We start from the raw sequence: 27,406 nt of genomic DNA on the forward strand, positions 1-27,406 counted from the left end.
TTAGTGTTAATTTATAACTGAATGTGTGTTAAGTGTGTGTGAAAAACAAGTTTCTATCTAGCAGATTTTTTTATTTGTCTGCTGCTGCAAGAATTGGGTTACACTGATATTGTGACTCTTGTTAACAACCCAAACCCTCTTGTCCCTTGGAAGTATATTTTGCTTACTGCATCATCAGGTTTTTATAGCATAGGTGTGGACAGTAGGAAGGGAAGATGATGCAGAGCTCCAGCAGACTAGTTCTACCTGTTGGATATTAATCTGGTGATCAAAACACTGCAGAACATATGTGGAAAACACAGGGATCAACAGACTGAATTTATAGGTGTAGATGCAGTGCACTGGATTGTGAAGCATGGTGAGGTACAGCATTGCAATGCCTCCACATTCCTTTGTCCTCACACTTGGCACTTTTGTCACAGATAACTTGATGTTAGCAGCCTTGTATGTACAGAATCCTAGAATGGCTCAGGTTGGAAGGGACCTCAGAGATCATCTCCTCCAACCTCCCCACCATGGGCAGGGACACCTCTCAACTACACTCAGCTGCTCAAGGCCTCATCCAACCTGACCTTCAACACCCTCAGGGAGGAGGCAGCCACAGCTTCCCTGGGCAGCCTGTGCCAGAGTCTCACCACCCTCACACTGAAGAACTTCTTCCTAGGATCCAGTCTAACCCTGCTCTGCCTCAGCTTCAAACCATTCCCCCTTGGCCTGTTTCTAGACACCCTGATGAGAAGTCCCTCTGCAGCCTTCCTGTAGGATCCCTTCAGGTACTGGCAGGTAGCTCTAAGGTCTCCCTGGAGTCTTCTCCAGGCTGAACACCTCCAGCTCCCTCAGCCTCTCCTCACAGCAGAGGTGTTCCAGCCCTGTGATTTTCCTTAGACTCATTTTCCAGTTAAGGCTCAAAATGAGGAATAATTCAGTGCCCCTGCTGCATTCTCATTGCATATGTTCCCATTCCTCATTTGAAAAGGTTATATTGCTGTTTAATTAGTATAAGGCAAAACTAGTTGTCAAGACTGCCTGCAGAATACCAGTACTGCCCCCTGAGTGGTCTTGGATGGACCTGAGAAACAGATTTGAAGCTGCCAACTGCTCATAGCAGGTCTGATGTGGCTTTCCAAACCCCCAGCTGAGACACACTGCATGCAACTGCTCCCTCATGCTTGCTGTCTTTAGGTAAAAGAATGTAGAATGCAAGGTACAGAGAAGTAGCCAAGTTTCCCATGAGGAAACCTTTGGGGGATCTTTCTAATTTGTGTTGGCTGACTTTCTTTTGAAACAGTGTCTGAGTTTTACTCTTCTTCAAGAGTAAAGCTCTTAAGTGTGTTGCTTAGATAAAGCTCTTAAGTGTATTGTACAGAAAAAGATGCTGTTCTGGAAGGTGATGAAAGCACCTGGTGAAGTTTTCATCAAACTCCACCATTACTGAAGCCAAGATGAATTTTTTTAAGTGCTTTAAGGCTTTCATAAAGCACTTGAACAGGATTAGTGGGCTTAAATCATAGAATGTTAGAGGTTGGAAGGGCCCTCCAGAGATCATCCACTCCAAACCCCCTGCCAAAGCAGGGTCACCCAGGGTAGTCCACAGAGGAATGCATCCTGGTGGGTTTGGGAAGGCTCCAGAGAAGGAGACTCTACAACCTCTCTGGGCAGCCTGCTCCAGGGCTCTGCCACCCTCACAGAAAAGAAGTTTCTCCTTATGTTGAGCTGAAACCTTCTATGTTTGTATCTGTTGTTCCTTCTCTTATTGCTGTGCATCACCAAAAAGATCCTGGCCCCCTCCACTTGACACCCACCCCTCAGATATTGATTGATCAGATCCCCTCTTAGCCTTCTCTTCTCCAGACTAAACAGCCCCAGGGCTCTCAGTCTCTCTTCACAGGGGAGATGCTCAAGTCCCCTAAGCATCCTCATGACTCTCCCTTGGACTCTCTCCAGCAGGTCTCTGTCTCTCTTGAACTGGGGAGCCCCAAACTGGACACAGTACTGCAGCTGTGGTCTCATCAGGGCAGAGCAGAGGGGCAGCAGAACCTCCCCAGCCCTGCTGGCCACACTTTGCTTGCTGACCCCCAGGATCCCATTGGGTCTCTTGGTCCCAAGTGCACATTGCTGTCCCATGCAGAACTTGCTGCCCACCAGCACTCCAAGGTCTTTCTCCATGGAGCTGCTTTCCAGCAGGGCAGCCTCTAACCTGTCCTGGTGCCTGCTGTTATTCCTCCCAGACGCAGGACCCTGCACTTGTCCTTATTGAACTTCATGAGGTTTGCCTTAAGCCAGGTCTCAGCCTGTCCAGATCTCATTGAGAGGGCAGCACAGCCCCCTCCAGTTTTGTATCATCTGTGCTGGTCTTAGGAGTAAAGGCTGAGGTAAAGAAGGCACTCAGCAACTCTGCCTTCTCTGCATCTTCAGTTACCAGATCTCCCATATCATTCAGGTGTCAGATGCTGAAAGCAGTAGACACCATCACAAAGCCTGCAGGCTCTCACCAGCTCAGAAATGCCAGCCTCAGGTGTCTTGCTTTTCCCTCTTATTTTGCTCGCAGTCTTCTACCCAGGTACTCATGGGTTCCTTGCTGTGTTGCTACCTGAGCACCTAAGAAGGGTTAAGAGAAAGAATGCTGCTCCTCTGTTTTCCTTGTTTGTGTCAGCTGGTGTTGAGTAGATCAAGAGAGAGACGCAGGTTACTCTTGAGGAACATCAGCACTTAATGAAGCTCAGGATCAATCAATAAATGCTATTGTGGCTTTCCATCATGAGAGATCACTCTGGTGCTGCACTTCTGGCCAATAACTTCCCTGTGATGACAACATTTGTTTATAGTAATCTAGGAGCAAATAATGATGAATAGGCTGACTGCAGTTTTCACCCTGGTTAATTCCTCATTTCTGTTGCTCAAGGCCTACTTGTGCTCTACAAGCACTACACTTAAAGGCATCATTGGAAAAGGTATAAACTGGAGCAGCAACCCAAGGCCACCATGCCTTACATAGCAATGGAAACAGGCTGCTGAAGGCAGTGTGTGTTCTCAGAGTGGCTTGGGCAAAAAGTGGGGCACAGGAAGCAGAAGGTGAAGCCACAGAGTCAGTTGTGAATGTCAGCCCCTCTGAAGTACTGGGTCCAGTTTTGTTCAATAGCTTTATCAATGACCTAGATGAGGGGATTGAGAGTACCCTCAGCAAGCTCTGAGGAAGACTTTATTGTGGCCTTCCAGTATCTGAAGGGAGCTACAAGAAAGCTGGGGAGGGACTTTTTACAAGGTCAGGTAATGATAGGACTGGGGGGAATGGAGCAAAACTAGAAGTGGGTAGATGTTAGGAAGAAGTTCTTCTCCATGAGGATGGTGAGACACTGGCACAGGTTGCCCAGGGAGGTGGTGGAAGCCTCATCCCTGGAGGTTTTTGCAGCCAGGCTGGATGTGGCTGTGAGCAACCTGCTGTAGTGTGAGGTGTCCCTGCCCAGGGGAGGCAGTGGGGTTGGCACTGGCTGATCCTTGAGGTCTCTTCCAACCCTAACAACTCTGATACAAAACGGGGGGGGCAGCTGACACCTGTCAGGCTGTGCTGCCATCCAAGGAGATCTGGGCAGGCTAAGAGCTGGCTGCAGGCAAACCTCATGAAGTTCAATAAGGACAAGGGCAGGGTCCTGCATCTGGGGAAAATCAAAGTGTAGAAGATCTGACGCAGCCTTGGGCCCTTCAGCTGGGTGCCTTGTGGGTAGGAGGGTGAGGGATGTGGATGGAGCCTGGAGAAGAGGAGGCTCAGGGGAGACCTCATTGCTCTCTACAACTACCTGAAGGGAGGTTGTAGCCAGGTGGGGGTTGGTCTCTTCTCCCAAGCAAGCAACACCAGAACAAGAGGACACAGCCTCAAGCTGTGCAGGGGCAAGTTTAGGCTTGAGCTTAGAAAGAAGTTCTTCACAAAAAGAGAGATTGGTCTTTGGAATGGTGGTGGGGTCGATGTCCCTGGAGGTGTTTAAGAACAGCCTGGCTGAGGCACTTAGTGCCATGGTCTGGTTGATGAGATAGGGTTGGGTGATTGGTTGGACTTGGTGATCTTGGAGGTCTCTTCCAACCTGGTTGATTCTGTGACTCTGTGATATGCAGAAATTCAACTGAAATAAAAATAAATAAAAATTGACATTTGAGAGGTTTTTCTCATCTTGTGGGAAAATATTTAAGCTAAATAACTTTAGCTTAAAGAATTAAATGTTAGGAGGACCTTTGTAAATATTTATAGAGTAGTAATGCAGAAATATAGAGCCACTAAATCTACCATGTGTTTATGCTTTAGCAAAGGCCTCTGGTTGACAGAGGAGAGAAATTCCATGAGAAAATCTTTCTGACAGCTAGACAGAGAAAGCCATTTGCCTCAGCTGAACTTCTCTCACAGCTATCTCAGTGCTGACAGGGAGCAGAGTGGTGTTTATGGGAGCACAGGGCAGAACTGCTCATCCTCAACCCTTCCAGAGCAGCAGGGATCAAGCTGCTGCCCCATGCCCCTCTTCCAGCCAGCCCTGCTGCCCCAGGTGTCAGGAAGCCATCTCTAAAAGGGTTTTGTTTATAGGATTATTGATGGGAAAGAGCAATAGGAAGTGGGACAGTTTCCTGCTTAGATGATAAATGAGCCTTCGCCATCCCCAGCACTGGGAGAGGATGCCCAGGTGCACCAATGCCAGGGTACAGAGAGTACAGGCAGCAGTGGTGAGCATCTAGAAATGTTGCTGGCACTAGGAGATTGGAATGCAGGTGCAGAGATGAGCTAGGTGAGCTTGAAGGTCTTCTCCAACCTGGGTGATTCTGTGATCCTGTGAGAGAAGCTTGCTCCTAGTTGCATGTTCAGACAAGGTTTTTGCAGTCTGCCTTTCAGTGACTGTTGGTTGGAAACTGTAATCCAGGAATTTAAGCTTTGCTTTTTGGATAGCTTGTCCCTTTCTTCAGGAATATTGAGGAAGATTTCATGGAGGCAGGACCCTTCTAGCCATAGATGCTGCTTAAGGAATGCTCTTAACATGACACAATCCTTTATAAAAAGCAGAAAAGGCAGATGCATTTAAATAAAATAATCAGGTTCTTTTTTATAAGGGGCTTTTTATTTATTTTATTTTTTCATATGTAGAATTCATGCAGTGGTTTTATGCAAGAACTCAGAATTCCCCAGGGAAAAAAGAGGAACTTTGTGTGTAGGACCAGAAGCCAGCATTCCCAGCAAGGCTTATACAACATCATTGGCTATAAGAGGAGCACATTATTGATCACCTCCACAGCTGAGATTGTTGATGTCTCTGGCCTCTTAAGTACCAGTATGGTTGGTCTGTAAAGGAGATTGTGCATTTGCTGCTGCATTTTAGCTTAAATCTGTACAGGTACCAGTACAGGTTAGAGGCTGCCCTGCTGGAAAGCAGCTCCATGGAGAAAGACCTTGGAGTCTTAGTGGACAGCAAGTTCTGCATGGGACAGCAGTGTGCCCTTGGGGCCAGGAGAGCCAATGGTATCCTAGGATGCATCAAGAAAAGTGTGGCCAGCAGGGCTGGGGAGGTTCTGCTGCCCCTCTGCTCTGCCCTGATGAGACCACACCTGCAATCCTGTGTCCAGTTTGGGGCTCCCCAGTTCAAGAGAGACAGAGACCTGCTGGAGAGAGTCCAAGGGAGAGTCATGAGGATGCTTAGGGGACTTGAGCATCTCCCCTGGGAAGAGAGACTGAGAGCCCTGGGGCTGTTTAGTCTGCAGAAGAGAAGGCTGAAAGGGGATCTGATCAATGTCTATCAATAGCTGAGGGGTGGGTGTCAAGTGGAGGGGGCCAGGCTCTTCTGGGTGGTGCAGAGTAATAAGAGAAGGAACAATGGATACAAACTGGAACACAGAAGATTTCAGCTCAACATGAGGAGAAACTTCTTTTCTGTGAGGGTGACAGAGCCCTGGAGCAGGCTGCCCAGGGGGGTTGTGGAGTCTCCTTCTCTGGAGCCTTTCCAAACCCACCAGGATGCATTCCTGTGTGGACTATCCTGGGTGATCCTGCTCTGGCAGGGGGTTTGGATTGGATGGTCTCTGGAGGTCCCTTCCACCCTCTAATGTGCTGTGATACTGTGATACTATTATATGGAATTTGGTTGGGCTTTAGGTGCCTCCTCATTTTTTCATTTATGTCTCCAGTTCCCAGTGTACTGTTGGCAAAAGTAAGATCAGAAGAGTTGTTGCCTGAGAACTGATCAAGTCAGTTCACTCCCTTGTGATGGGGTTTCAGAAAGCTGCAGAGTTTAGGCATTTGGCCTGAAATCCACATGGCTGGCATTGGAATTGTTTGGGCTACAGTTACTGCTGATGTGCACAAGCTGCAAATGGTTCCTGTGGGGCAGGAATTGCCAACACCTCCTCATGAAGCCAACTTTTCCAGTTCAAATCCCCCTCCTCAATCCCAGCCACAGCACAGCAGGAGCCTCCTCCCATCAGGAAGGTTTTCAGCATCAGATTATGCAGGATGCTCCTGGTGGGTCACCTTCAGTTTCTCCATCAGGCTTTCCACAGCTCAGGGGATGCCAGGACAGTCAGGAGAGTTTCTATGACAGGGCCAGGGTGTGATAGTCACTCTTGGTACTCCTGATCCCAGCTCACAGTGAGCCCAAGTTACACAGGGATGAGACTGCTTGCAGTGAGGGCATAGCTGGAAGATACTTGTCTACCCTGATCAGGGTTGAGCTTCAGATCAGTGATGACAGCAGCCCATTATGCAATATTTTCTTCTCCTGGGCAATCCTGAATGCTTTGTGTACATCGTTCTTAATTGCACTCAGACACTGCTGTCTGCCCATTGCTGCTCCAGTAAAGCAAAACAGCACCAAAATGTGAGGGCAGTGGAAGTGAAGTTGGGAAAGCATTGCTGGAACTTGGCAAAGAGAGCTTCTGCTCTCTTTATTTGTGCCAGAGATGGCTCACAAGCTCTGTCACACCGCTTATTTCCCCTGGTTTCTGGCCAAGCAGTCAGCTGTGAGACAAAGAACATGAGGGGTGGCCTGTGCAGTGACATAGAGCAACCAGGGCATTTTTAGAAGAGCAAAGGTGCTATAAATATACACCTTTTTTTTGTTTTTTTGGGTCCCCTGATGTTTCATTTGGTTCACTAAAAGTGAAGTGAAAAATTGCAGTTGTCCTTGTTCATCTTCTGCCACTGCATCTTGCCCCTTTGTCACCCTTGGTAATGGAAATCCTTGAGGTCAACCTCACATTTAAGTATAGAGGCATAGAATGGTCTGGGCTGGAAGGGACCTCTGAAGGTCATCTAGTCCAACCCCCTCCTTTACTTTGTGAGCCAGGGATGCTGCAGGGAAAATGCATCTCTGCTTTTAAGCCCTTTGTAAAATCTGAATTTGCAAATGATGTGGAAATGTTTCTCTTGTCCTTGAGTCTGACCAAAGTTTATTTTTGCAAATGATAGGACCAAGTTATGGCAGCCACAGGGGCTTGGATCTCCAGGCTCCAGCAGTTGGGACGTGCTGCTCCTGAGGGCTGGAGTGCAGAGCCTCCCATGTGTCTGGAGCAGGGCACAGGGCAAGGTTTGCTCTGTGGCCTGCAAAGCTGATGCCAGCCAGAACTGCAGCCCTGGATGAAGTTTCAGCAGCCACCGCTTGCCTCTCACTTGCACAGTGTTTAGCTCATGAGGCTAGGACTTAGGGCAGCACATTTCTGCTGCCTAAAGAGGCTGTGCAAAGAGAAGAAAGTATTGTCTGAATTTCCTGCATGCATCCAGAGAAAGTGCTGTGATGGTGTGAACTCTGCAGCAGACATGATTCACGTCTGGTTATCTCTCTTGGGTTTGGCCTTCGAATCGTTTCGGTATCGTAGTTCTGCACGGACAGCCCAGCATAAATCTGTAGTTCACCTTGGCCACCAGGCACTGCTGGGTTCACTTTCTGCCTGGCCTGTGTTAATCAGGTATCCCACTCTGCCAGCTGCAAATCAGGCAGCTGATTAATAAGCACAGTGAGAGATAATTAGCAGCGGCACATAGCTGGTTTATGGATCTCTCTTTTTTCTGGGAGCCAGATCCAACCATATGGAAAAATGTAGCTGAGACACTATAAATATGATTCTACTTAGACAGTCAGCTTTTCTGTTTCCTGTTATCACAGCAGTGTCAGCACAAGAAAAACAATGAAAGTGAAGAGATGCTGTTGCAGATTTTATTATGAGTTTGAGGGCCTGGGACTTTTTTTTTTCTTCTTCTTCTTCAAGGACACTGTGTTAATTTGAAGAAAGAGGGCTTGATTTGTGTTCATTTGTGCCTGCCACAGTTGTTTAAGGACTAGCTTCAGTGCTCATACATGAAGAGCTTTGCTTCTCTTTTAACTGTTTCTGGCAGAGCTAGAAAGAGATGTGCCTGGTGCTTTGTCTCACGATGATTTGTCTTCTCCAATAAGCCACATCTGAAAGGCTGTCAGCCCTCTCCACATTCCAAACAACTCTCTTCTCTTGGTTGCTGGAGGATTGGTGGCTATTAGCTGAGAGTCTGCACCGCAGCCAGTGAGGATTTCCATGGAAAGTGAAGCCTTCAGCAGGGGAGTGCAGAAGGGCACCAGGCAGAGGTGGGATCCATGTAGCTGGGAATCTCTGAGCAGAGCCATTCCTGCTCTTCGTGTCGATCTTCATGCATGCCTCCAAAAATAACAACCCCCTGGGTCAGGGGGAGCTGTTGGAGAGCAGTAAAGGGCAAAAACATGTCCAGAGAAGGGCAACGAGGCTGGGGAGAGGCCTCGAATACAAACCGCACAAGGAGAAGGCTGAGGGAGCTGGGATTGTTCAGTCTGGAGAAGAGGAGGCTCAGGGGAGACCTCCTTGCTGTCTACAACTACCTGAAGGGAGGTTGTAGCCAGGAGGGGGTTGGTCTCTTCTCCCAGGCAACCAGCACCAGAACAAGAGGACACAGTCTCAAGCTGAGCCAGGGGAGGTTTAGGCTGGAGGTGAGGAGAAAGTTCTTCACAGAGAGAGTGGTTGGCCATTGGAATGTGCTGCCCAGGGAGGTGGTGGAGTCACCAGCCCTGGAGGTGTTCAAGAGGGGATTGGACGTGGCACTTGGTGACATGGTTTAGATAGTCATGAGGTCTTGGGTGACAGGTTGGACTTTGATGATCCCTGAGGTCTTTTCCAACCTTATTGATTCTGTGAGTCTGTGAAAAGGACCTGGGGGTCATAGTGGATGGAAGGTTGACTATGAGCCAGCAATGTGCTCTGGTGGCCAAGAAGGCCAATGGCATCCTGGGGTGGATTAGAAGGGCTGTGGTGAGTAGGTCAAGAGAGGTTCTCCTCCCCCTCTGCTCTGCCCTGGTGAGGCTGCATCTGGGATATTGTGTCCACTTCTGGGCCCCTCAGTTCTAGAAGGACCTCAGGGAACTGCTTGAGAGAGTCCAGCACAGAGCCACAAAAATTATTAAGGGAGAGACTTACAAGGAGAGCCTGAGGGAGCTTTTCCTCTTAGCTTGGAGAGGAAGAGCCTGAAGGGTGACCTCATTGCTGTTGATAAAGATGTGCAGGGGGAGTGCCCAGAGGCTGGAGCCAGACTCTGCTGGGTGATGCCCAATGCCAGCACAAGGGGCAGTGGTGGAAGCTGAGGCATAGTAAGTTCCATGGAAACAGGAGGAATTTTTTTTTCCCTGTGAGGGTGACAGAACCCTGAACAGGCTGCCCAGGGGGATTGTGGAGTTTTCCTCTCTGGGGATATTCAAAACCCACCTGGATGTGTTCCTGTGTGATCTACTCTGGCAGGGGGGTTGGACTGGACGATCTCTGGAGGTCCCTTCCAACCCCTAGCATTCTGTGAGTAGAGAAGGTCTACATTTGACAACCCTTTCACAGGGCTGGTGCCCAAACATTAGCTGCTGAAACTTCACTGTCAAAGTGAAAACAAGCCAATGAAATCTAAAATGAAATAAAATAAGGTACAGGAATATGTTGTATTCTGAACCTTGGCAGGGTCTCTGTAAGGCAGAGATTGTCTTTTGAGAACAGCAAATTTTTGTTGAGGATTCACAGGCTGGATCAGTACATTGGACCTTTCTGCAAGTGAGAGAGGTCAAGGACAGGTTTACAAAAGGCTCTGTTGGAGCAGTTTGGGTAGGCTGCAAGAGGGAAAGGCCTTTGTTGGTTCTGCTCCCTATCAAATATAAAAGAGAGTTCCCTGCCACAGTGTGGGATGCTGAGAGGGTGAGGAAGACACAGCTCTTTCTCAGGAAGGAGTAGGAAAATGCCTGCTGGAGTGGAGGCAGGAGAGCTCTTCCTTTCTGGCCTACAGGATTATTGTTGCAGTCTTGTCTTGGAACTGGTTTTTGCTGCTCTTTTGGAATAGCTGACTGACCTTCTTTCCCATAAGAGTTGGTTGTTTGGGTTGGGGTTTTGTTTTGTTTTGAGATGCCTCCTTTAACTTGTGAAAGGTGTCAGAAATAGCTTCTGCCACAGCCTTTCCTCTCCAAACCTTGAGGAGTTATACAAAGCCCTTACACAGTTGCATTCATATGATGCAGTTTTGGGCTGGCTTGATTTCCCCCCCCCACTTTAAGACAAAAATTGTCAGAAGCAATATGAGGAAATGATGATGGGATATCCTAATTCAGTGCTAGAAAATGGTTTCAATTAAATTGGCTTTCATAAAAAAAAAGTAACCAAAACCAGTATCATAATAAGAGTTATTAAACTGCTGCTTGGAAGCTGGTATAGAGAGCTCTGTGAGTCATCTTCCTCTCATCTCTCTGTCCCAGAAACTGCTTCAATAAAATCATTCCTCTTCCAAGGCCTCCTTTCAGAGCACACTACCTCTCTTTCTGACACTTAACCCACTAGCTTTGTGTATTGCATGTATTATGCATTCCCTTTTGTGCATGACATATATAAGGAAGAGCTTTCTCTCCCTAAGGGTTTCTGCAGCTATTTCTGTGAGTTTGTCCTACAGGGCACTTTTATGAAAGTCATCAGTCAGCCTTTGCTAGGAAGGAAGAGCTAATAGTAACTGAAAGTAGGCCAAGCTCATTAAACTATGATTAAAAGGCAGATTTTTGGATTGTTTGTGTTTTTTTAATGCAGTGAATGAGGTTCTAGGAGGAGGATATTGGGCAAAAGTGGTGCTGGAGAGCAGACACAGGTGCTGTGTCCTTGGGCCACTCTGTCTCTTCAGTTACTTTACAGCTTTAATTAAGCCCAGACTCCTGAAGAGCACAGCAACCTTTAATTTCATTTAAGTGACTTTCTTTAACAAGTCTCAAGAAAGAAATGCCAGTCATGATCCTGCCTTTGCTGTCCAGGATGAGTCTAGAGCAGATAGCTGGCACCACAAGTTGCTTCAAAGCAGGCTTGTAGTTGGCCTCTTGGTGATGCATCTTCAGCTGTTCCTCTTCACCAGAAACAGAGGATTTTGTCCTTGGAGGTCAAGTCAGGATTTAGATTTTCCTCTGGAATTATTTTAGAACCAACCTTGAGCTCCCCAAACTTGGTGAAGTCTGAGGTTGGCCCAAGGTCCTTGTTCTGAGATCTGCACTCAGTTATCCTGCTTTTGGTGGGGGGCTGGGCTTTATGATCTCTGAAGGTCCCTTCCAACCTCTGACACTCTGTGATTCTGTGATTTGGGGGGGGGGGGGGGGGGGGGCTGTGTTTCCTCCTTGGCTCTGGCAGTGCTGTGGAGCCAGTGGGACCACCCTCTGCCCAACTCTTGCATCTCCTCCTGCACCAAGGTGATGACCTCTCCATTTCAGTGTCTTGAATGGTCTGGAATAGCAGAACTGGAAGCTTCATCTCCATGGCTGAATTTGCAACAATTCCTCAGATGCAGTTCAAGTAGTAAATGGTCTATAAGGGCACCTCCTGGGGACTTGATTCCTTCAGCCCCTGGGTGTTTGGCTCCTGCCTGCAGCCCTCCCTTCATTGATTACAGACTCTGCCTCCTACATGAAAGACCACAGCACTGCACCCCAGTGTGACCAGCTTGGTGACCAAGAAGGTTTTTCAGGGCTTGGTGCTGGGTAGGGCACTTCTGAGTTCACCACCAGACCTGGGGCAGCTGTGAGATCTCACCCTGTTCTTCAGTGGCCAGAGACAAGAGGGGAATTAGACTGTAGCCTCTGGCTTAATTATCTGCCTGCTATTCATGTCATCTTGCACCCACAGCAACTACTCATACACAGGAGACTACACTCAGGGCTGTAGCTCCCTTTTTATTTTCTTGACCAGCAGTAGTAGTTCCATGCAAGGTGGTAAACTCAGCTCCTTTGAAGGACAGGTTTCCCTCTTTTTTGTTAAGTGTAACATGGTTCAAGGATCAGACTGGATGACCTGTGAGGTCTCTTCCGACCAGATGTGTTCTGTGAACAGGACAGGACTGACATTTTCCCCTCTTGTTAACCATCTCTGTGTCTTCTGCCACCATCATTGTCACAGTTTGTGCTTCAAGTGACTCCCTGGCACCAGATAATTTCCCTAAGCACACAACATTTCTGGGGTGGATTAGAAGGGCTGTGGTTAGTAGGTTGTGAGAGGTTCTCCACCCCCTCTACTCTGCTCTGGTGAGGCTGTATATGGAATATTGTGTCCAGTTCTGGGCCCCCCAGGTCAAGAAGGACCTCAGGGAAATGATTGAAAGAGTCCAGTGCAGAGCCACAAAAATTATTAAGGGAGTGGAGAGGAGAGCCTGAGGGAGCTGAGGGCTCTGTAGCTTACGGCAGAGGAGGAGTCTGAGAGGTGACCTCATTGCTGTTGATAAAGATGTGCAGGGTGAGTGCCCAGAGGCTGGAGCCAGGCTCTGCTGGGTGATGCCCAATAACAGCACAAGGGGCAATGGTGGAAGCTGAGGCATAGGAAGTTCCATGGAAACAGAAGGAAGAATTATTTCCTTGTGAGGGTGACAGAGCCCTGGAACAGGCTGCCCAGGGGGGTTGTGGAGTCTCCCTCTCTGGAAATATTCAAAACCCACCTGGCTGTGTTCCTGTGTGGCCTGCTCTAGCAGGGGGGCTGGACTGGATGATCTCTGGAGGTCCCTTCTAGCCCCTAATATTCTGTGAGCATTTAAATGCAACTTATGGTGTTCCCCTTTGCCTCCCTTCTCCTTAGATGCAAAGGAGCATCCCACTATGGCCTTACCAAGGAACGGAAGAGGCGTTCCCAAGACTGCTCTCCAGAGCGTGGCTCCAGCTTAGCAGTAGCTGCCCTGGGCCCCGAGCTGTCTGCAGCTGCAGCCATCGCCTTAATGACGGACGAGCCAGGCCTGGTGAACCCAGCCTTCAGCCCCACCTCCGAGGAGAGCCAGGCAGCCACCAGCCCTGCAGACCTGCAGCGCTCCAACAGAAGCAGAAGTAAGAGCTTAGAGCAATGGGTTCAGAGCCTGCTGGCCTCTTCTCCTCAGCACTTGTGCCCTGGTGCAATATGTGCTGCTGGAGGCTTTAAATATAGGAAGGACACGGACCTGATGGAGAGGGATAGGAAAATGCTCAGGGGGCTGGAGCAGCTCTGCTATGAGGACAGGCCGAGGGAGATGGGGGTGTTCAGCCTGGAGAACAGAGGGCTGCAGGGAGACCTAAGAGCAGCCTGCCAGGACCTGAAGGAGGCTACAGGAAGGATGGAGAGAGACTGTTTGCAAAGGCCTGCAGGGACAGAAGAAGGGGCAATGGCTTCACATTAGAGAAGGGCAGATTTAGATTGGAGATCAGGAAGAAGTTCTTCACTATGAGGTTGGTGGAACACTTGGACAGGAGGTGGTTGAGGCTCCATCCCTGGAGATTTTCAAGGTGATGCTGCACAGGGTTCTGGGCAACCTGATCCAGTTGGGGATGTCCCTGCTCAGTGTGGGGAGGTTGGACTGGCTGAGCTTTGGAGGTCCCTTCCAGCCTGGTACCATTCTTTGATTCTATTCTATGAAAAAAAAGAAAGAAAAGAGAAAGCTTTAATTTCACATGGCTGATCAAATCACACCCTCAGTGACCCAATAGGTTTGAGGTGAAAACAAGATTTTTTTGGCCAGGGGCAGCATTAACTTGAAGACAGACTAAACTCTTAGGAAGAGGTTCTTCAGTAGGAGGGCGGTGAGACTCTGGAATAGGGGGTGTTCAAGGCCAGGTTGGATGAGCAGCTGAGTCTAGTTGAGAGGTGTCCCTTCCCATGGTGGGGAAGTTGGATTTAGATGATCTCTGATGATTCTATGATGATGTGACTTAGTTAATTCCTTTCACCTCATAATCTTTGAACCTATGACATGAAATTGGTGCCTGTCTCTGGTGGGTTTGGAAGCATTGCAGGGTTTAGAGGCAGTAATGTGTTAGGTTTTGGGGTTTGGTTTTTTTTTCAAGAAGAGGTTTTTAAGAACTTCCAGACCAGTTTATTTTTGGTCTGACATGCAGCTTGGGCAGGGCAGTGCTTCTTCCTTTTCTATGCATTTCTCAAGGGCTTGCTGCTGGTTCCAAGGACTGAGAAGTGACTGAGGATTATTCTCTCCCAGGCTACCACACTTACAGGAGATTTCTACGTGTGGCTGACATGACAGATAGGGCAGGTGGCAATTCCAGAGTGAGGGACAGGAGTGGGACAATTGCACCCAGATGCAGGGGGGGATACCTTGGGTTATCAGCTGGGGTCAGGTGCAGAGGTGAAGTGCAGGCAGTGCTGCTGTCAATGTTGTGCCCCAGCGTATGTGGAGGGCTGCAGAAATGAGGTGACCGGAGGGCAGGACTGCTGAAGTGTGCTGATGTGGTGCTCCCTGCTGTTGCAGCTCGACACTTCGAACGCTCCACTGTCAGAAGCAGATCTTTCAAAAAAATCAACAAGGCCTTCAGTGTTCTACGGAGGACAAAAAGCGGAAGTGCTGTTTCCAACCAAAGCGACCGGGAAAGGGAGACTGTTGGGAGTTCTGCTGCTGGAGAGGAAGGTAACGCTCTCTTCTCACCTCAAAAGGGATAGTGGACCCTATCCACTGGAGAGGAGAAGACTGGGAGGGAATCTAATCAATGTCTACAAATATCTGAGGGCTGGGGGTCAGGAAGGAAGGGACAGGGACAGGCTCTGCTCAGTTGCACCCTGGGATAGGACAAGCAACAAGGGATGGAAACTCCAGCACAGGAGGTTCCACCTCAACATGAGGAGGAGCTTCTGCACTGGGAGGCTCCCAGAGCACTGGAACAGGCTGCCCAGAGAGGTTGTGGAGTCTCCTTCTCTGGAGCCTTTCAAGCCCCACCTGGATGTGTTCCTGTGTGACCTGTGCTGGATTCTCTGGTCCTGCTCTGGCAGTGGGGTTGGACTGGAAGATCTCAGGAAGTCCCTTCCAACCCCTAACATGAAGTGATCCATGTGGAAACTGGGTGTCCATGACTGACATGCCTTTCATGTGGTGTGTGAGTGAAAAAAAAAATAAATTGAAAGCTCAATCTTTCCTCATTTTCTTCTTTGAAAAGTTGTTAGTGACTGACTGGCAGGCCAAGAATATTGCTGGGGTAAGTGGGACCTCATGTAAGGCTGCTCTGGTAACAGCCAGCCCAGTATCTAGCACGTGGATCTGGACATCTGGAATGTGTTAGTGGAGCTGGCACTGATTTGCTCTCTCTTGTTTGGTTTAAGAGGCTTCATCAGCATGGAATGGGCTGCCCAGGGAGGTGGTGGAGTCAGTGTCCCTGGAGGTGTTTAAGAAGAGACTGCATGAGGCACTTAGTGGTTAGTTAGGGATTGGGTGATCAGTTGGACTTGATGATCTTGGAGGTCTCTTCCAACCTGGTTGATTCTGTGACCTGACCTTCTAAAGCAGACAGATCACAGCCATCATATACCATAGGAAAAAATCAAGACTTTGGGTTAGTATTTATGAAGCCCTGAAAATTCCCAGTGGGAGGACGGTAGGATGGTAGGAAGGTACAATTATTCCAGCACTTCTGTGGGATCCTTGGTGACAGCCCTGCATTCCCTCAGCTGGGCAGGTGATGAGGTAGGAATGTTCTGCTCTTAAACACGGGGGAGAGGCAAGGCTTTGACGTCTGTGACGGATGAGGGGTCTGGCAGGCAGCAACACTTAGCATTTGGCATTCTCAAAGCAATAAGTAAATGTTACTAATTGCTTTGGACTGTAATTACCCAGCCAGCATTAGCATTCATGCAGCAAGAGGAAGTGATGATAGAGAGGGGATCATTGCCTTAATCAAGGTCTTCACCGAGCTCATTATTCCTTTGCTTGATGCCTCAGCACCGCATGCCTCTTACCAGATCAAACGTTCAGGGTAAGGGCAGAAGACAAAATATCCACCTTCCTTTTGCTCTGTATTGCAAGCTGTCATTGAAACCCACACAAAAGAAGGACAAAAGCCTCCCAACTGCTGTGTTCAGGCTTGATTATTCTTGAAGTGTGGTGAATCAGAGGACAGTGTTCAATATTTTTTTCCTCATTTACTTCTTCAGGAGAGTTTTGCTGCATTGCTGTGCTCTTGGTACTTACTCTCCTAGCTTGCTGATGTAGCCAAAACAAATCATGGTCATTCAAAATGATCAACCTTTTCTGTAAAAATAATGTGAACAGCTAAGTTCACTGTCCCAATTATTTTACTCTTCTTCCCAAAGTATAACTTTGCAAATAGGTTGTCTGCAGCTCTAGGTGAGCAGACACATGTTTCTCATTCCCTAGCAACTGTTCAAGCCATTGTAAGCAAAGGCTTGCCCTTCAGCTGGAATCTCAAGCATATCTCATAGAATCATAGAAATGTCAGGGTTGGAAGGGACCTCAAGGATCATCCAGTTCCAAGCCCCTGCCATGGCCAGGGACACCTCACACCACAGCAGGTTGCTCACAGCCACATCCAGCCTGGCTGCAAAAACCTCCAGGGATGAGGCTTCCCTGGGCAACCTGTGCCAGTGTCTCACCACCCTCATGGGGAAGAATTTCTTCCTGACATCCAATCTGAATCTCCCCACTTCTAGTTTTGCTCCATTCCTCACAGTCCTATCATTACCTGACACCCTGAAAAGTCCCTTCAAAAGACACCTCTTCAGGATGGGGCATAGACATTTTTATGACTACTTTCTACCTAGGCTTCTAAGTTGCCATTAGTAATAGAAAGCTTAGTTTCATGCCCAGAGTGTGTGGATGATCTGGATGCCAGCAGTCCCTATCCAGCAACCCAGTGAATTCCAGATGTTAGCAGCAGGAGGTGTGAGGATGACACTGGCCTTTACCTTGCTAGCAGGATGAAAAGCCTTTTGAAGGGACGTATAATGGGGCCCTGAAGTGGTGCTCACTCCAGGACTCCACTAACAATATCAAGGCTGTCATTTTCTCCTTGCCTCTGATGTGGTTTCATTCCTCTGCACCAAGCGTGGCTATAAACTTCCACACACCTCACCCTGCACTGGAAAAACCAGGTAGGCATCTGATTGCTTAATGAGCAGCTGCTCTGCTGGCTGAGCTCACAGAAGCTGGCTGCCTAAATGACTCCATTAATCACCTATGCAAAGAATGCATTTGGATTACACAGGTCTGGGATTTGGTCTTTAAAAAAAAAGAAAAAAGGCAAGCAAGTAACTTGCAGGGATGCAAATGCAGCTTTAACAAAGACCTCTACTCAGCCCTCTGCAACAGGTGCTGTGTGTCCTGGCATCTCAAAGGCTCTCTCTGTTTCTTCTGGTTGGAAGGGGGGACACATACATACTTTCTTTCTGTGGTAGTTATCATCTTCCTGCCAGCTGAAGGCTTGTTTTCTTCTCCAGTTCTGTTTGGTTTCTTCTTTTATTTATTTGCTTGGGTTTTTTAAAGCTCAGCTGTTCTGAGCAGTTCTACAGTTGGACTTTTCATTAGAGCTGCTGCTCAGTCTTTAAGGATAGCTGCAGTTTGCTCTGCCCAGTGCTTGCCAAAGGTCCAGCTCAAACCCACTGGGAAAAGGCAGCAGTGTCTGTCTGTCTCCTCTTTGCCAACTCAGTCTCCTGGGAATAGAGGTGCTCCTGAAGATGGTGATTCCTGACCTCAAAGGTGCCCATGCCTGGTGTGAAAGCTGCTGCTGCCTTGCCCCGGGTTTCATAGGTTTCTCTCTGGGACCACACAAGAGCACACCTCAGCCATTCCTTGTTGCTCCAGCAGATCAGACAGGACACCTCACCACCTCTCTGTGGCTTCTTACCTTGCCAGCCTTCGTCAGTGATGAGTGAGCAGAGTCAAGCTGAGGCTGTACCAGCCTCACAGAGGGCACAGAGTGGAATACCCTCTTCTAGCTGACAACCTCTTGTGGATGAAGGAGCTGTTACACTATCTGACAAAGCTCAACATATCATAATCCATCTGCCCCCAGTTTTCACAATTCCCTCATTTTAGCTCAGCAGTCTCTGTTTAACCTGTGTTTTCCTGAGAACAAAAAGCCACAGTGTGCCTATCTCTTGGCCCTCAATATCAGCAGCACTGATGCTTGCATGCTGCAGTGTCTTTAGCCTGAAGTCAATACATCTGTGAGGCCAATATTCTGTTGCAATGTGACTGTGAAGGTGCAAGAAGGTGGGAGGAAAAAAATCCATTCAGATAACCATGATTCTGTTTACCTTGAAGCTGAATGCACCTACTGGTTTTAGAAAGCTCCTTTGCTACCCAGGGACTCTGAAAAAGTATTGTGTCTAATGGCAAAAGTGTTTCTGTCATCATTACAGCAGAGAAATAGTCCCAGTCTAATGCTAGCTTAGAGCTGGAGCTGGGAGCAGTCCTGCACTGTGAAGATTACCTCTTGATTTCCATTTGCAGCCTGTGGTTTGATTTCTTTGAGCAGCGTCATTCATGCCCATTTTGGATTTAAATTATTTAGAGTTTCTTTGTTGCTCTATTTAAAGGTTTTGGAGCAGGAGCTCTTTAGCTTGGAGCAGAGGAGCCTGAGGACTGCCCTCATTGCTGTTGATAAAGATGTGCAGTGTCAGGAGGATGGAGCCAGGCACTGCTCAGGGATGTCTAATGATAGGACAAGGGGCAATGGGGACAAGACAGCCTGATCTAGTGTGAGGTGTCCCTGCCCATGGCAGGGGGGTTGGAACTAGATGATCCTTGTGGTCCCTTCCAACCCTGATTTTATGATTCTAAGCTGGAGCAGAGGAGGCTTTATGAGACAGAAGGAAAAACTTTCACTGTGAGGGTGGCAGAGCCCTGGAGCAGGCTGCCCAGAGAGGTTGTAGAGTCTCCTTCTCTGGAGACTTTCAAAATCCACCTGGATGTGTTCCTGTGTGACCTGCCCTGAGTGATCCTGCTTTGGAAGGGGGTTGGACTGGATGATCTTTGGAGGTCCCTTCCAACCCCTAACATTCTGTGATTCTGTGACATTATCCAAACAGGATAAGATGTTAAAAGTGAATGAGAAGTGCCAGCCCCCAAGAGGAAACACCTGGGGGAATGAGGAGTGAAGGTTTCTCTCCTTTTGATTTGTTTCTTGGCAAAGCCATGCAAAGCAGTGATTGTCTGCAGTGCAGCACCCCAGCGTGGGACATCTACCTGGGAGCAATCTGCTTAATAGCTCTTACAGCTTTCTAGGGCTGAAGCAGAAGTTAGGAAAGCTGAAAAGAGATGGTTTCCTTCTGACATATGAGGGAGGGTGACAGGGACCTCCTCCTGGCACTGCTGCGTTGAAGATGTAATATCTTCTGACTGGATCTACTGGTGTAAATGACCTTGGCAATCCACTTACATGATAAAATATCTCCAAGCAAAGACTGCTCCAGCTCTGCTATGCTGCTTTGTGTCATTGAGTGCTCAGCTTGGTATCCCACTCTTTCAATTCAGTTCCAGGAGACAACATAGAATCACAGAATCACAGAATGTTAGGGGCTGGAAGGGACCTCCCAAGATCAGCCAGTCCAGCCCCCCTGCTAGAGCAGGGTCACATAGAGCAGGTCACACAGGAACACAGCCAGGTCGGGTTTGAATATCTCCAGGGAGAGAGACTCCACAACACTCCTGGGCAGCCTGCTCCAAAGTTCTGTCTCACTCACAGGGAAAAAAGTTTTCCTCCTGTTTCCATGGAACTTCCTATGCCTCAGCTTCCACCACTGCCCCTTGTGCTGGCATTGGGCATCACCCAGCAGAGCCTGGCTCCAGCCTCTGGGCACTCACCCTGCACATCTTTATCAACAGCAATGAGGTCACCTCTCAGGCTCCTCCTCTCCAAGCTACAGAGCCCTCAGCTCCCTCAGGCTCTCCTCATAAGGAAGATGTTCCACTCCCTTCATCATTTTTGTGGCTCTGTGCTGGACACAATATTCCCAATGCAGGCTCACCAGGACAGAGTAGAGGGGGAATCTTTACTCCAACTGATGTACAGATACAAGCTGTAAACCAGCTCCTGCTCTAGGAAGAAAGAGTTTGGGGCTGCAGCTGCAGAAACCCTTCTACGGTTTTACAGGATAAGGGAGCCACACTGCTGCTGTTCAAAAATGTTCATCAGCTCCAGCCTGTAGCCAAGCCACTGTAAAATGAATTGAATTTTTGATTGCTCAGGCAGTGTAAAATGCTGTTCAAAGTCAAACTCATGGTGGGGGCAGTTCTACCATCTGTTACTGCTTTCCAGCAGTCAAGACCAAGGTGGGTGTACCACACGCCCACTGTTCAGTGTGAACCTTGTTCTATTTTATGCCTGTCTGTGTAGATAGATATGACAAATATTTCAATGTTTGGGAAAGGTAAGTGAAGGAAGTAAGAAAAGGTAAGTAAGAAAGGGAAGGTAAGTAAGAAAAGGAAGGTTTTTGAAACGCCAGTGGCTGTAGCTAGCAACCATTTCATGGCATTAAGGCAGAAAAGGAAATAGCTCTCAAGGACAAGAGAGCACAGCCCAGCTTCTGCCTCAGGAAAGCTGCACCCTGCAGGAATCCCTCACTGTCTTTGTTTTCCCCTGATTTGATTCAGTTGCAGTTCTGATTCCCCAAAAGAGCTGTGGGAAGTTTTGCAGAGCACATTCAAAGCTCCCTGCTCCAGGATGAGGAGCCAGGCAATTTCCAGGAGAGATTGGCTCTGTAGCATCTCCTCCACTGCAGAGCAGCAAGCTTTGCCTGCAGCAGATGAGATGGCTGCAGCTCTTTAGGGGCACATTCAGCCCTGCAACAGCTTCATTGTTAGACCTTTTGGAACTCCTATGGTGAAAGGAATATCCAGATGCAAGAAGAGACATTAGAGCTGGCATTGCCTTCTTAGCTGCCTCCTGCACCAGACCAGCGTTCCTGGAGAGTTAATGCAAGGCATTAAATCAAAATGATGGCAAAGCACTGAGAGGATGAGATGCTAAATGAAAATCAAGTGGGAAGGAAGAGTTGCAAAGTCCCACAGCAGTGCAAATGCATGTGACAGCCACAGAAACAAGAACTTTCCAAGAGCAACTTGTACAAGCTTCACGGAAATTCTGGTGCCCAGGTGCTGGGAAGCATGAATAACTGTCCCTCTAGAAGCCTTATCTGGGGGGGCAGGTAGGATAGGCTGGCACTTCACATCAGTCAGACCTTCTGGTCTTAAACAAGGACTTGCAACATGAGCCATGAGTTTTGTTTATGTTAACCTCAGATTGATCTGGACTCAAGAGTCATAGCAAACATTACACACTGCTTTGTCATGTTGGATACTAGGAATGAAGACAGAAATTATCTTGATGGCAGCACTGAGAATAAGCCAGAACCTGAGCACTGAAGGAACACTGCCATTAAGTGTTATAAACTGTGGGGATAAAATATTAAGCATACTCAAAATGTTGTGTTATGGTCTGCTGGCCACTGTACTGAGTGCTCTGTGCCCTACATCACAGCAGACAAGCAGAGTTTACTGTGTGAAGCTGGTCTCCCCCACATTATTTGTTAATTTAATGGGGGGAGGGTGTGAATATACCAGTAGAAGGAATACACCAATAGAAGGAAAATACTGCTTGAGGAACAAGCACACGACCACCTTTCTGAATGCAGATGGCATTTTGTTGTATTGACAGATTCAGAATGCTCCACACAACCCTCGGTGACACAACCACAAGCCTCTGCAAGAAGCACCAAAACCAAGACAGAAAGCTTTCTGCTCTCTAGATTCAGCAGCTGTTCCATATTTAAGGACTGGAAATGTAAAATGGTAAAGAAAGGTAATGCAACTTTCCTGGTTTTCCTCTTTGGAAAACCTGTTCAAAGAGAATAAAGAACATTCTTAAGAGTGCAAAGGCTGGGAAAGGGGGGGTCTGTGTAAAACTGCTGCTCCAGCACCACAGCAGGCTGTGTGTGCATTGAATGGGACAAACCCTCAACCCAGCTGGAGTCCCTTAAACTGGGCTGCTGAGGCCTCATTCACTGTAGGCAGCCAGGTACTGGAGCAAGGCAGACCTCTTCTGGGCATGGTGTATACATTAGCTGAAGACATTGCTCACCAGACAGGAGAACATCTTGAAACAGGCAGGGCAGGTGTTGATCAAACTGCACACAATGTATGCAGAGTGCTGCAGGGAAAAAAGTGACTCTCATTTTTCTTATGCCAAAAAAAAAAAAAAAATCTCTTTGTGTATTGCATGCATTTAGATGGTCAGACTCATTCTTGGTTATTGAGGTAGGCATTTGCCTTTCACTTTTGATAGTCTAGGTTGTTGGGAATAAAAATGTCCAAGCTAGAACACAGGAGATTCCACCTCAACAGGAGGAGGCACTTCTTGATGGTGAGGGTGATGGAGCACTGCAGCAAGCTGCCCAGAGAGGTTGTGGAGTCTCCTCTGGAGACATTCAACACCCACATGGATGTGTTGCTGTGTGACCTGCCTTAGGTGATCCTGCTCTGGCAGGGGAGTTGGCCTGGATGATCTGTAGAGGTCCCTTCCAACCCCTAACATTCTGTGACATTTTCATGTGTATGTCTGGGGTGAACACGAGAGGTAAGTCTTCAATGAAACAGAGATTAAGGGATCATGACAAACATTTTGGTTGTTTGGTCCATCTGAGGAGACAAATGGTGCAATGTATTACTTATAGTTGGTAAAGAACACCAAACAAGTGAAGACAGGAGATGAGGCAGTGCATCCTGCTATAACTATGAAGAGAGAAATCTTAGTGGCTTGCAGCCTGGCAAGAAAAATGTCTTGGGAAGATTTATTTTGTTTCAGGCTGCACACTGCAGAAAGAAATTAGGTATTAAAAAATCCTCTAAAGGAATCTGCATAAAGTCAGACTGAAAGTCAACGAAGTGCCACTGCAAGGCTTTAATAAACCTGTGAAGGCATTGATCAAGATGCCAAAAAATATTAAATAAAGGCGTGTGCCTTATATAAAGATCCATATAAGTCTTATGTAAGTGTAGAGACTTTTTCACTACCACACTGCTCTGGGATAGTTACAGACTGAAATACCATGAGGGTGTCTGCAGCTTGTTGAGTTCACAGTCAACATACATAGCTGGGTAATTGCTTTAGAAAAGGTTTTCGCACAAGATATGGGAGAATGAGTGTTTGAGTCAAAAAGATCGTCATGGTGCAATGGGAAATGGAAGTAGTTCTGCTGTAGGGCAGCTTTGATAGGCTGCAAGACATCCAGAGATTGTTTTAATGCTGTTTCAGTGCAGAGAGGATCTGGGGATCCAGGTCAGAATTTGCATCTTTACATATAAATGCCCTTTGAGCCACAGTGAGTGCAAAATGTGCATGCTTGAGCTGATGCCTGCAGGGATTAGGCCTTTGGTGATTTTTTTGAGGAGTGCTTGTGTCATCTGAAGCTAAGCAGCCCTCTGAGCTGCCAGGGTTGTCCTAATTTAGAGAGGGACAGATTGCTCTGTTGTTCCGAAAAGGGCAAAAGAATAAACATTCACACAAATGGATTGGATAGCAATGGAAAGTTTAAATGGAACAGCAATTCATACACTACAAAAAAAACCACAACTGCAAAACCTAGTGGTGAGCATAGCAAAGCACATCAAGTTCAAAGAAATCTCATTCCTCTACAACTACCTGAAAGGATGCTGTAGAGAGGTTGGTGCTGGTCTCTTCTCACAGGTCATTAGTGATAGAACAAGAGGGAATGGCCTCAAGCTGGGACTGGGTAGGTTTAGACTGGACAGTAGGAAAAAAATGTACAGACATTGGAATGTGCTGCCCAGGGAAGGGATTGAGTCCCCAAGCCTGGATGTGTTTGAAGGTGGTTTGGATGTGGTGCTTGGGGCTGTGGTTTAGGGGTGAGCCTTGTAGAGTAGGGTTCATGGTTGGACTTGGTGATCCTGAGGGGCTTGTCCAACCTGAATGGTTCTGTGATTCTGTGATCCCCAGTCTAAACTTAACACAGAACCCAACACTTCACCAAAACTCCCAGGGCTCTTTCATCTCCTGCTCCATTGTTAGGCTGTTTTCAGGCTGCCCAGGCCTGAACCACTCACTTTTTACCCTGGCATTAGGCCTAAACATGCCAAGATTCTTGAAGGGAAAAAAAATTACTCAGTCCAAAGAGGCCTGAGATGCTCCCCCAATATCACCAGGTAAGAGAGTGTCTCTCTCCCATGGGAGCAGAGAGGGAAGAAAGAGAGAGACAATAACTTTGCAGCCAGATTTATGGGTAGAAACACACTGTTCCCTGTGTCCACCTACTGGGCTGGACACTCTAGACACTGGAGGTCTCAACTGTGTGGCTTCTGTTTTGGGGGGTGAGGAACCTAAACTGCACAGAGGGTTAAATGTGGAGGGAGGTGGCCCGTCCGGGGGTGATGCAGCAGGTGTTGGGTAGAGCTCCCTTAGGCTGCCCAGAAACCACAAAGCAGGACAAGCAGCTCACCAAGTGATACCTTTGCCTTAGAGTCCTGCATCTGGATGGGGTGAATTCATCCTTTGTGCTAGAGAGAAGCAAGCAAGCTGGGCAAACAGCACTGTAGAGGAATATGGGGAATACAAAGCATCTTCTTTTCCTGGGGCATAGGACTTGTGTGCAAAACTGGAGTAAACCCACGTTAGAGCAGAAAGTGTTTCTGTGAGAGTATCAACCAGATGAATTACTGGGTTGGTGAAGGCTGTACAGTTATCTAGACAGACTTTCATTGCCTGTCAGCTCTGTGTTCAACCCACAAAGTCAAAGTCTGTGCTACCAGTAGGTGCTTTTTACAGACATGGAGGAAGACAGCTTCCCGCCCCGGAGAGCATATGATCAAAGAAGTGGTAAGGGATGCAACGTGGTGCTTCTTAATATGCTTTTCCTGTCTTCTGTTCCTCTTTGCTCTCTCCCAGAATGTTTTGGGGCTTTGCTGGTTTGTTGCCTGCTAATTCTGCAGTGGAAAAATATTTACCTTGGATAATGCTCTGTTAATGTTCATGTAATGCTTTACTGCTGTTCAGCAACAGTCACTCTGCTTTCATTTCTTAAACAGAACATATTAGCACTTCAGGGTTTGACTTACAGGTTTTTCGTGCAAGCACTGGACTGGACCCAGACACACATACACACAAATTCAAAAGCTTTCTCTTGTTGGTGGAGGTTTCCAAACAACTGAAGGCTGACACACACCTGTTCCAGAAAACTCCCTGGTGGTTTTATTTCAGCTTTGCTTGCACTTGAATGGGGATAAAAAATTTAAATTGACCTAAAAGGAAAGAAATTATTAGTGACATGCTGTGGAAAAGCAGGGTTTGGAGAGGGATGCTCTTATCCACTGCATTATAAATACAAAAAGGACCCCTGCCCACCACTAATCCCTCTTTCCCACACCCAAGTTTGCTAGGGTCAGCAGAGTTGTTTCCCTCCAGGCACCTTGAGAATACTGTGGTTTTGAATACAGATATGTTGCAGTAAGAGCCAGTTATTCCTGCTTCCTAGAGTTCAAGCAGTGATGAAAGGAGAGGAGTCTGGTAGGAAAACAACTGTGTGATTTGGATTGCCTGGGGAATCTTGCCTGTTAGCTGAAGGTAGGAAAGAAGAGAGAAGAAGACTCAACTCCAAGGAGACCAAATAATGACCCTCCAGTACCTGAAGAGAGCTACAAGAAGGATGGAGAGAGACTGTTTGCAAAGGCCTGCAGGGACAGGATGAGGGGTAATGGATTCAAACTAGAGAAGAGCAGATTTAGATTGGATGTTAGGAACAAGTTCTGCACCATGAGGATAGTGGAACACTGGAACAGGTTGCCCAGGGAAATGGTTAAGGCTCCATCCCTGCAGATATTCAAGGTGAGGCTAGACAGGGCTCTGGGCAACCTGATCTAGTTGAGGATGTCCCTGCTGAGTGCAGAGGGCGTTGGACTGGATGACCTTTGAAGGTCCCTTCCAACCCAACCCATTCTATGAAAAGCCACTTCCTTGGATGCTACAAGCCAAGTGCCTCATCTTCAACAATGGCACCAAAAATGGAGGAGAACAGGGCAGCCTGGGAGGCTACCAGTGAGACAACATCTGCAGCCACCACAGCAGAGGTGGATGTTTGTTGAGGTGTCCATGCTCATCTGCCTTAAGGCCAGCAAGGAAGGGGTCTCTGGTGACTAAAAATGTAGTCTGTTCCTTCAAAATATTGGCAGGTGCAACTGGTTTTAACTACATTTTCCCTGTCTGGATTACATCAAAAGTTTAAGGCTGTATGTTGCTGGGTCGAAGGTTGGACTGGATGATCTTTGAGGTCTCTTCCAACCAGATGCTTTGTGTGATTCTGTGGGGAAAAACAAAAACAGAACAAAACATCAACACAAAACAAACCAAAGAACAGAAAAACCCCAAACCCAGAGTTTTGAATATGTTAATTAAAATGATCCCTTCAAGTCCCCTCAGCAAGCAATGCATCCTTCCCTCCCCACTTAGTATAAATTACATCCATGCACAAACCCGAGGCTGGGGTCCTGGCAGGTGCTTGAAGGTCTCCAGTGCACGTTTTAAGCAAGCAAAGCTGTGATGTCAAATAAAAGCCCTCACAATGTGCATTTCCAGGTTTCCCCAGGTTGTATCACCTGATTCCAGATGGGGAAATCACCTGCATCAAGATCAGCCGGAGCGACCCCCATGAGAACCTGGCCATCAGGATCGTGGGAGGCAACGAGACTCCTCTGGCTCACATCATCATCCAGCACATCTATCGAGATGGGGTCATTGCCAGAGATGGAAGATTACTGCCTGGAGACATGATCCTAAAGGTACAGTCCAGATAAAATTACCCCAAGCAAGGGTAAGATGAATTTGAGGATGAGATTTGCAGCATTGGGCTTTTGTTGTGGTGGGTAGAACAGTGCATGCTGGAAGTTCTTCTGCAGGCTGGGAGGGTCTTACTGATGTCAGCAGGCTTTGAGGCTCACAGATTTACTTTTCCTACTCACTACCAGGCCTCCCAACCATGATAGATTCAATATGCAATGTAGATACATCAGACTGTTGGTATTTGCTCTAAGTTGAGGATGCCCCTGCTTAGTTGGACTAGGTGACCTTTGGAGGTCCCTTCTAACCCAGACCATTCTGTGATTCAGTGATTCAGTGGTAGCTGAGCACAA

General features: G+C 47.7%; 1 protein-coding gene across 1 annotated transcript in view; it reads left to right on the top strand.

Moving 5' to 3' along the window:
* Positions 1-27,406, top strand: part of LNX1 (ligand of numb-protein X 1) — a 75,890-nt gene that overhangs the window by 22,636 nt on the left and 25,848 nt on the right. The window contains exons 2-4 of the mRNA XM_054382842.1: positions 13,084-13,325; positions 14,735-14,890; positions 26,853-27,055. Of these exons, the coding sequence (XP_054238817.1) occupies positions 13,084-13,325; positions 14,735-14,890; positions 26,853-27,055 (601 nt within the window). The remainder of the gene's footprint in view (positions 1-13,083; positions 13,326-14,734; positions 14,891-26,852; positions 27,056-27,406) is intronic.

Source organism: Indicator indicator, chromosome 8 (assembly GCF_027791375.1).
Source record: "Indicator indicator isolate 239-I01 chromosome 8, UM_Iind_1.1, whole genome shotgun sequence".
NCBI classification, from domain to species: Eukaryota; Metazoa; Chordata; class Aves; order Piciformes; family Indicatoridae; genus Indicator; species Indicator indicator.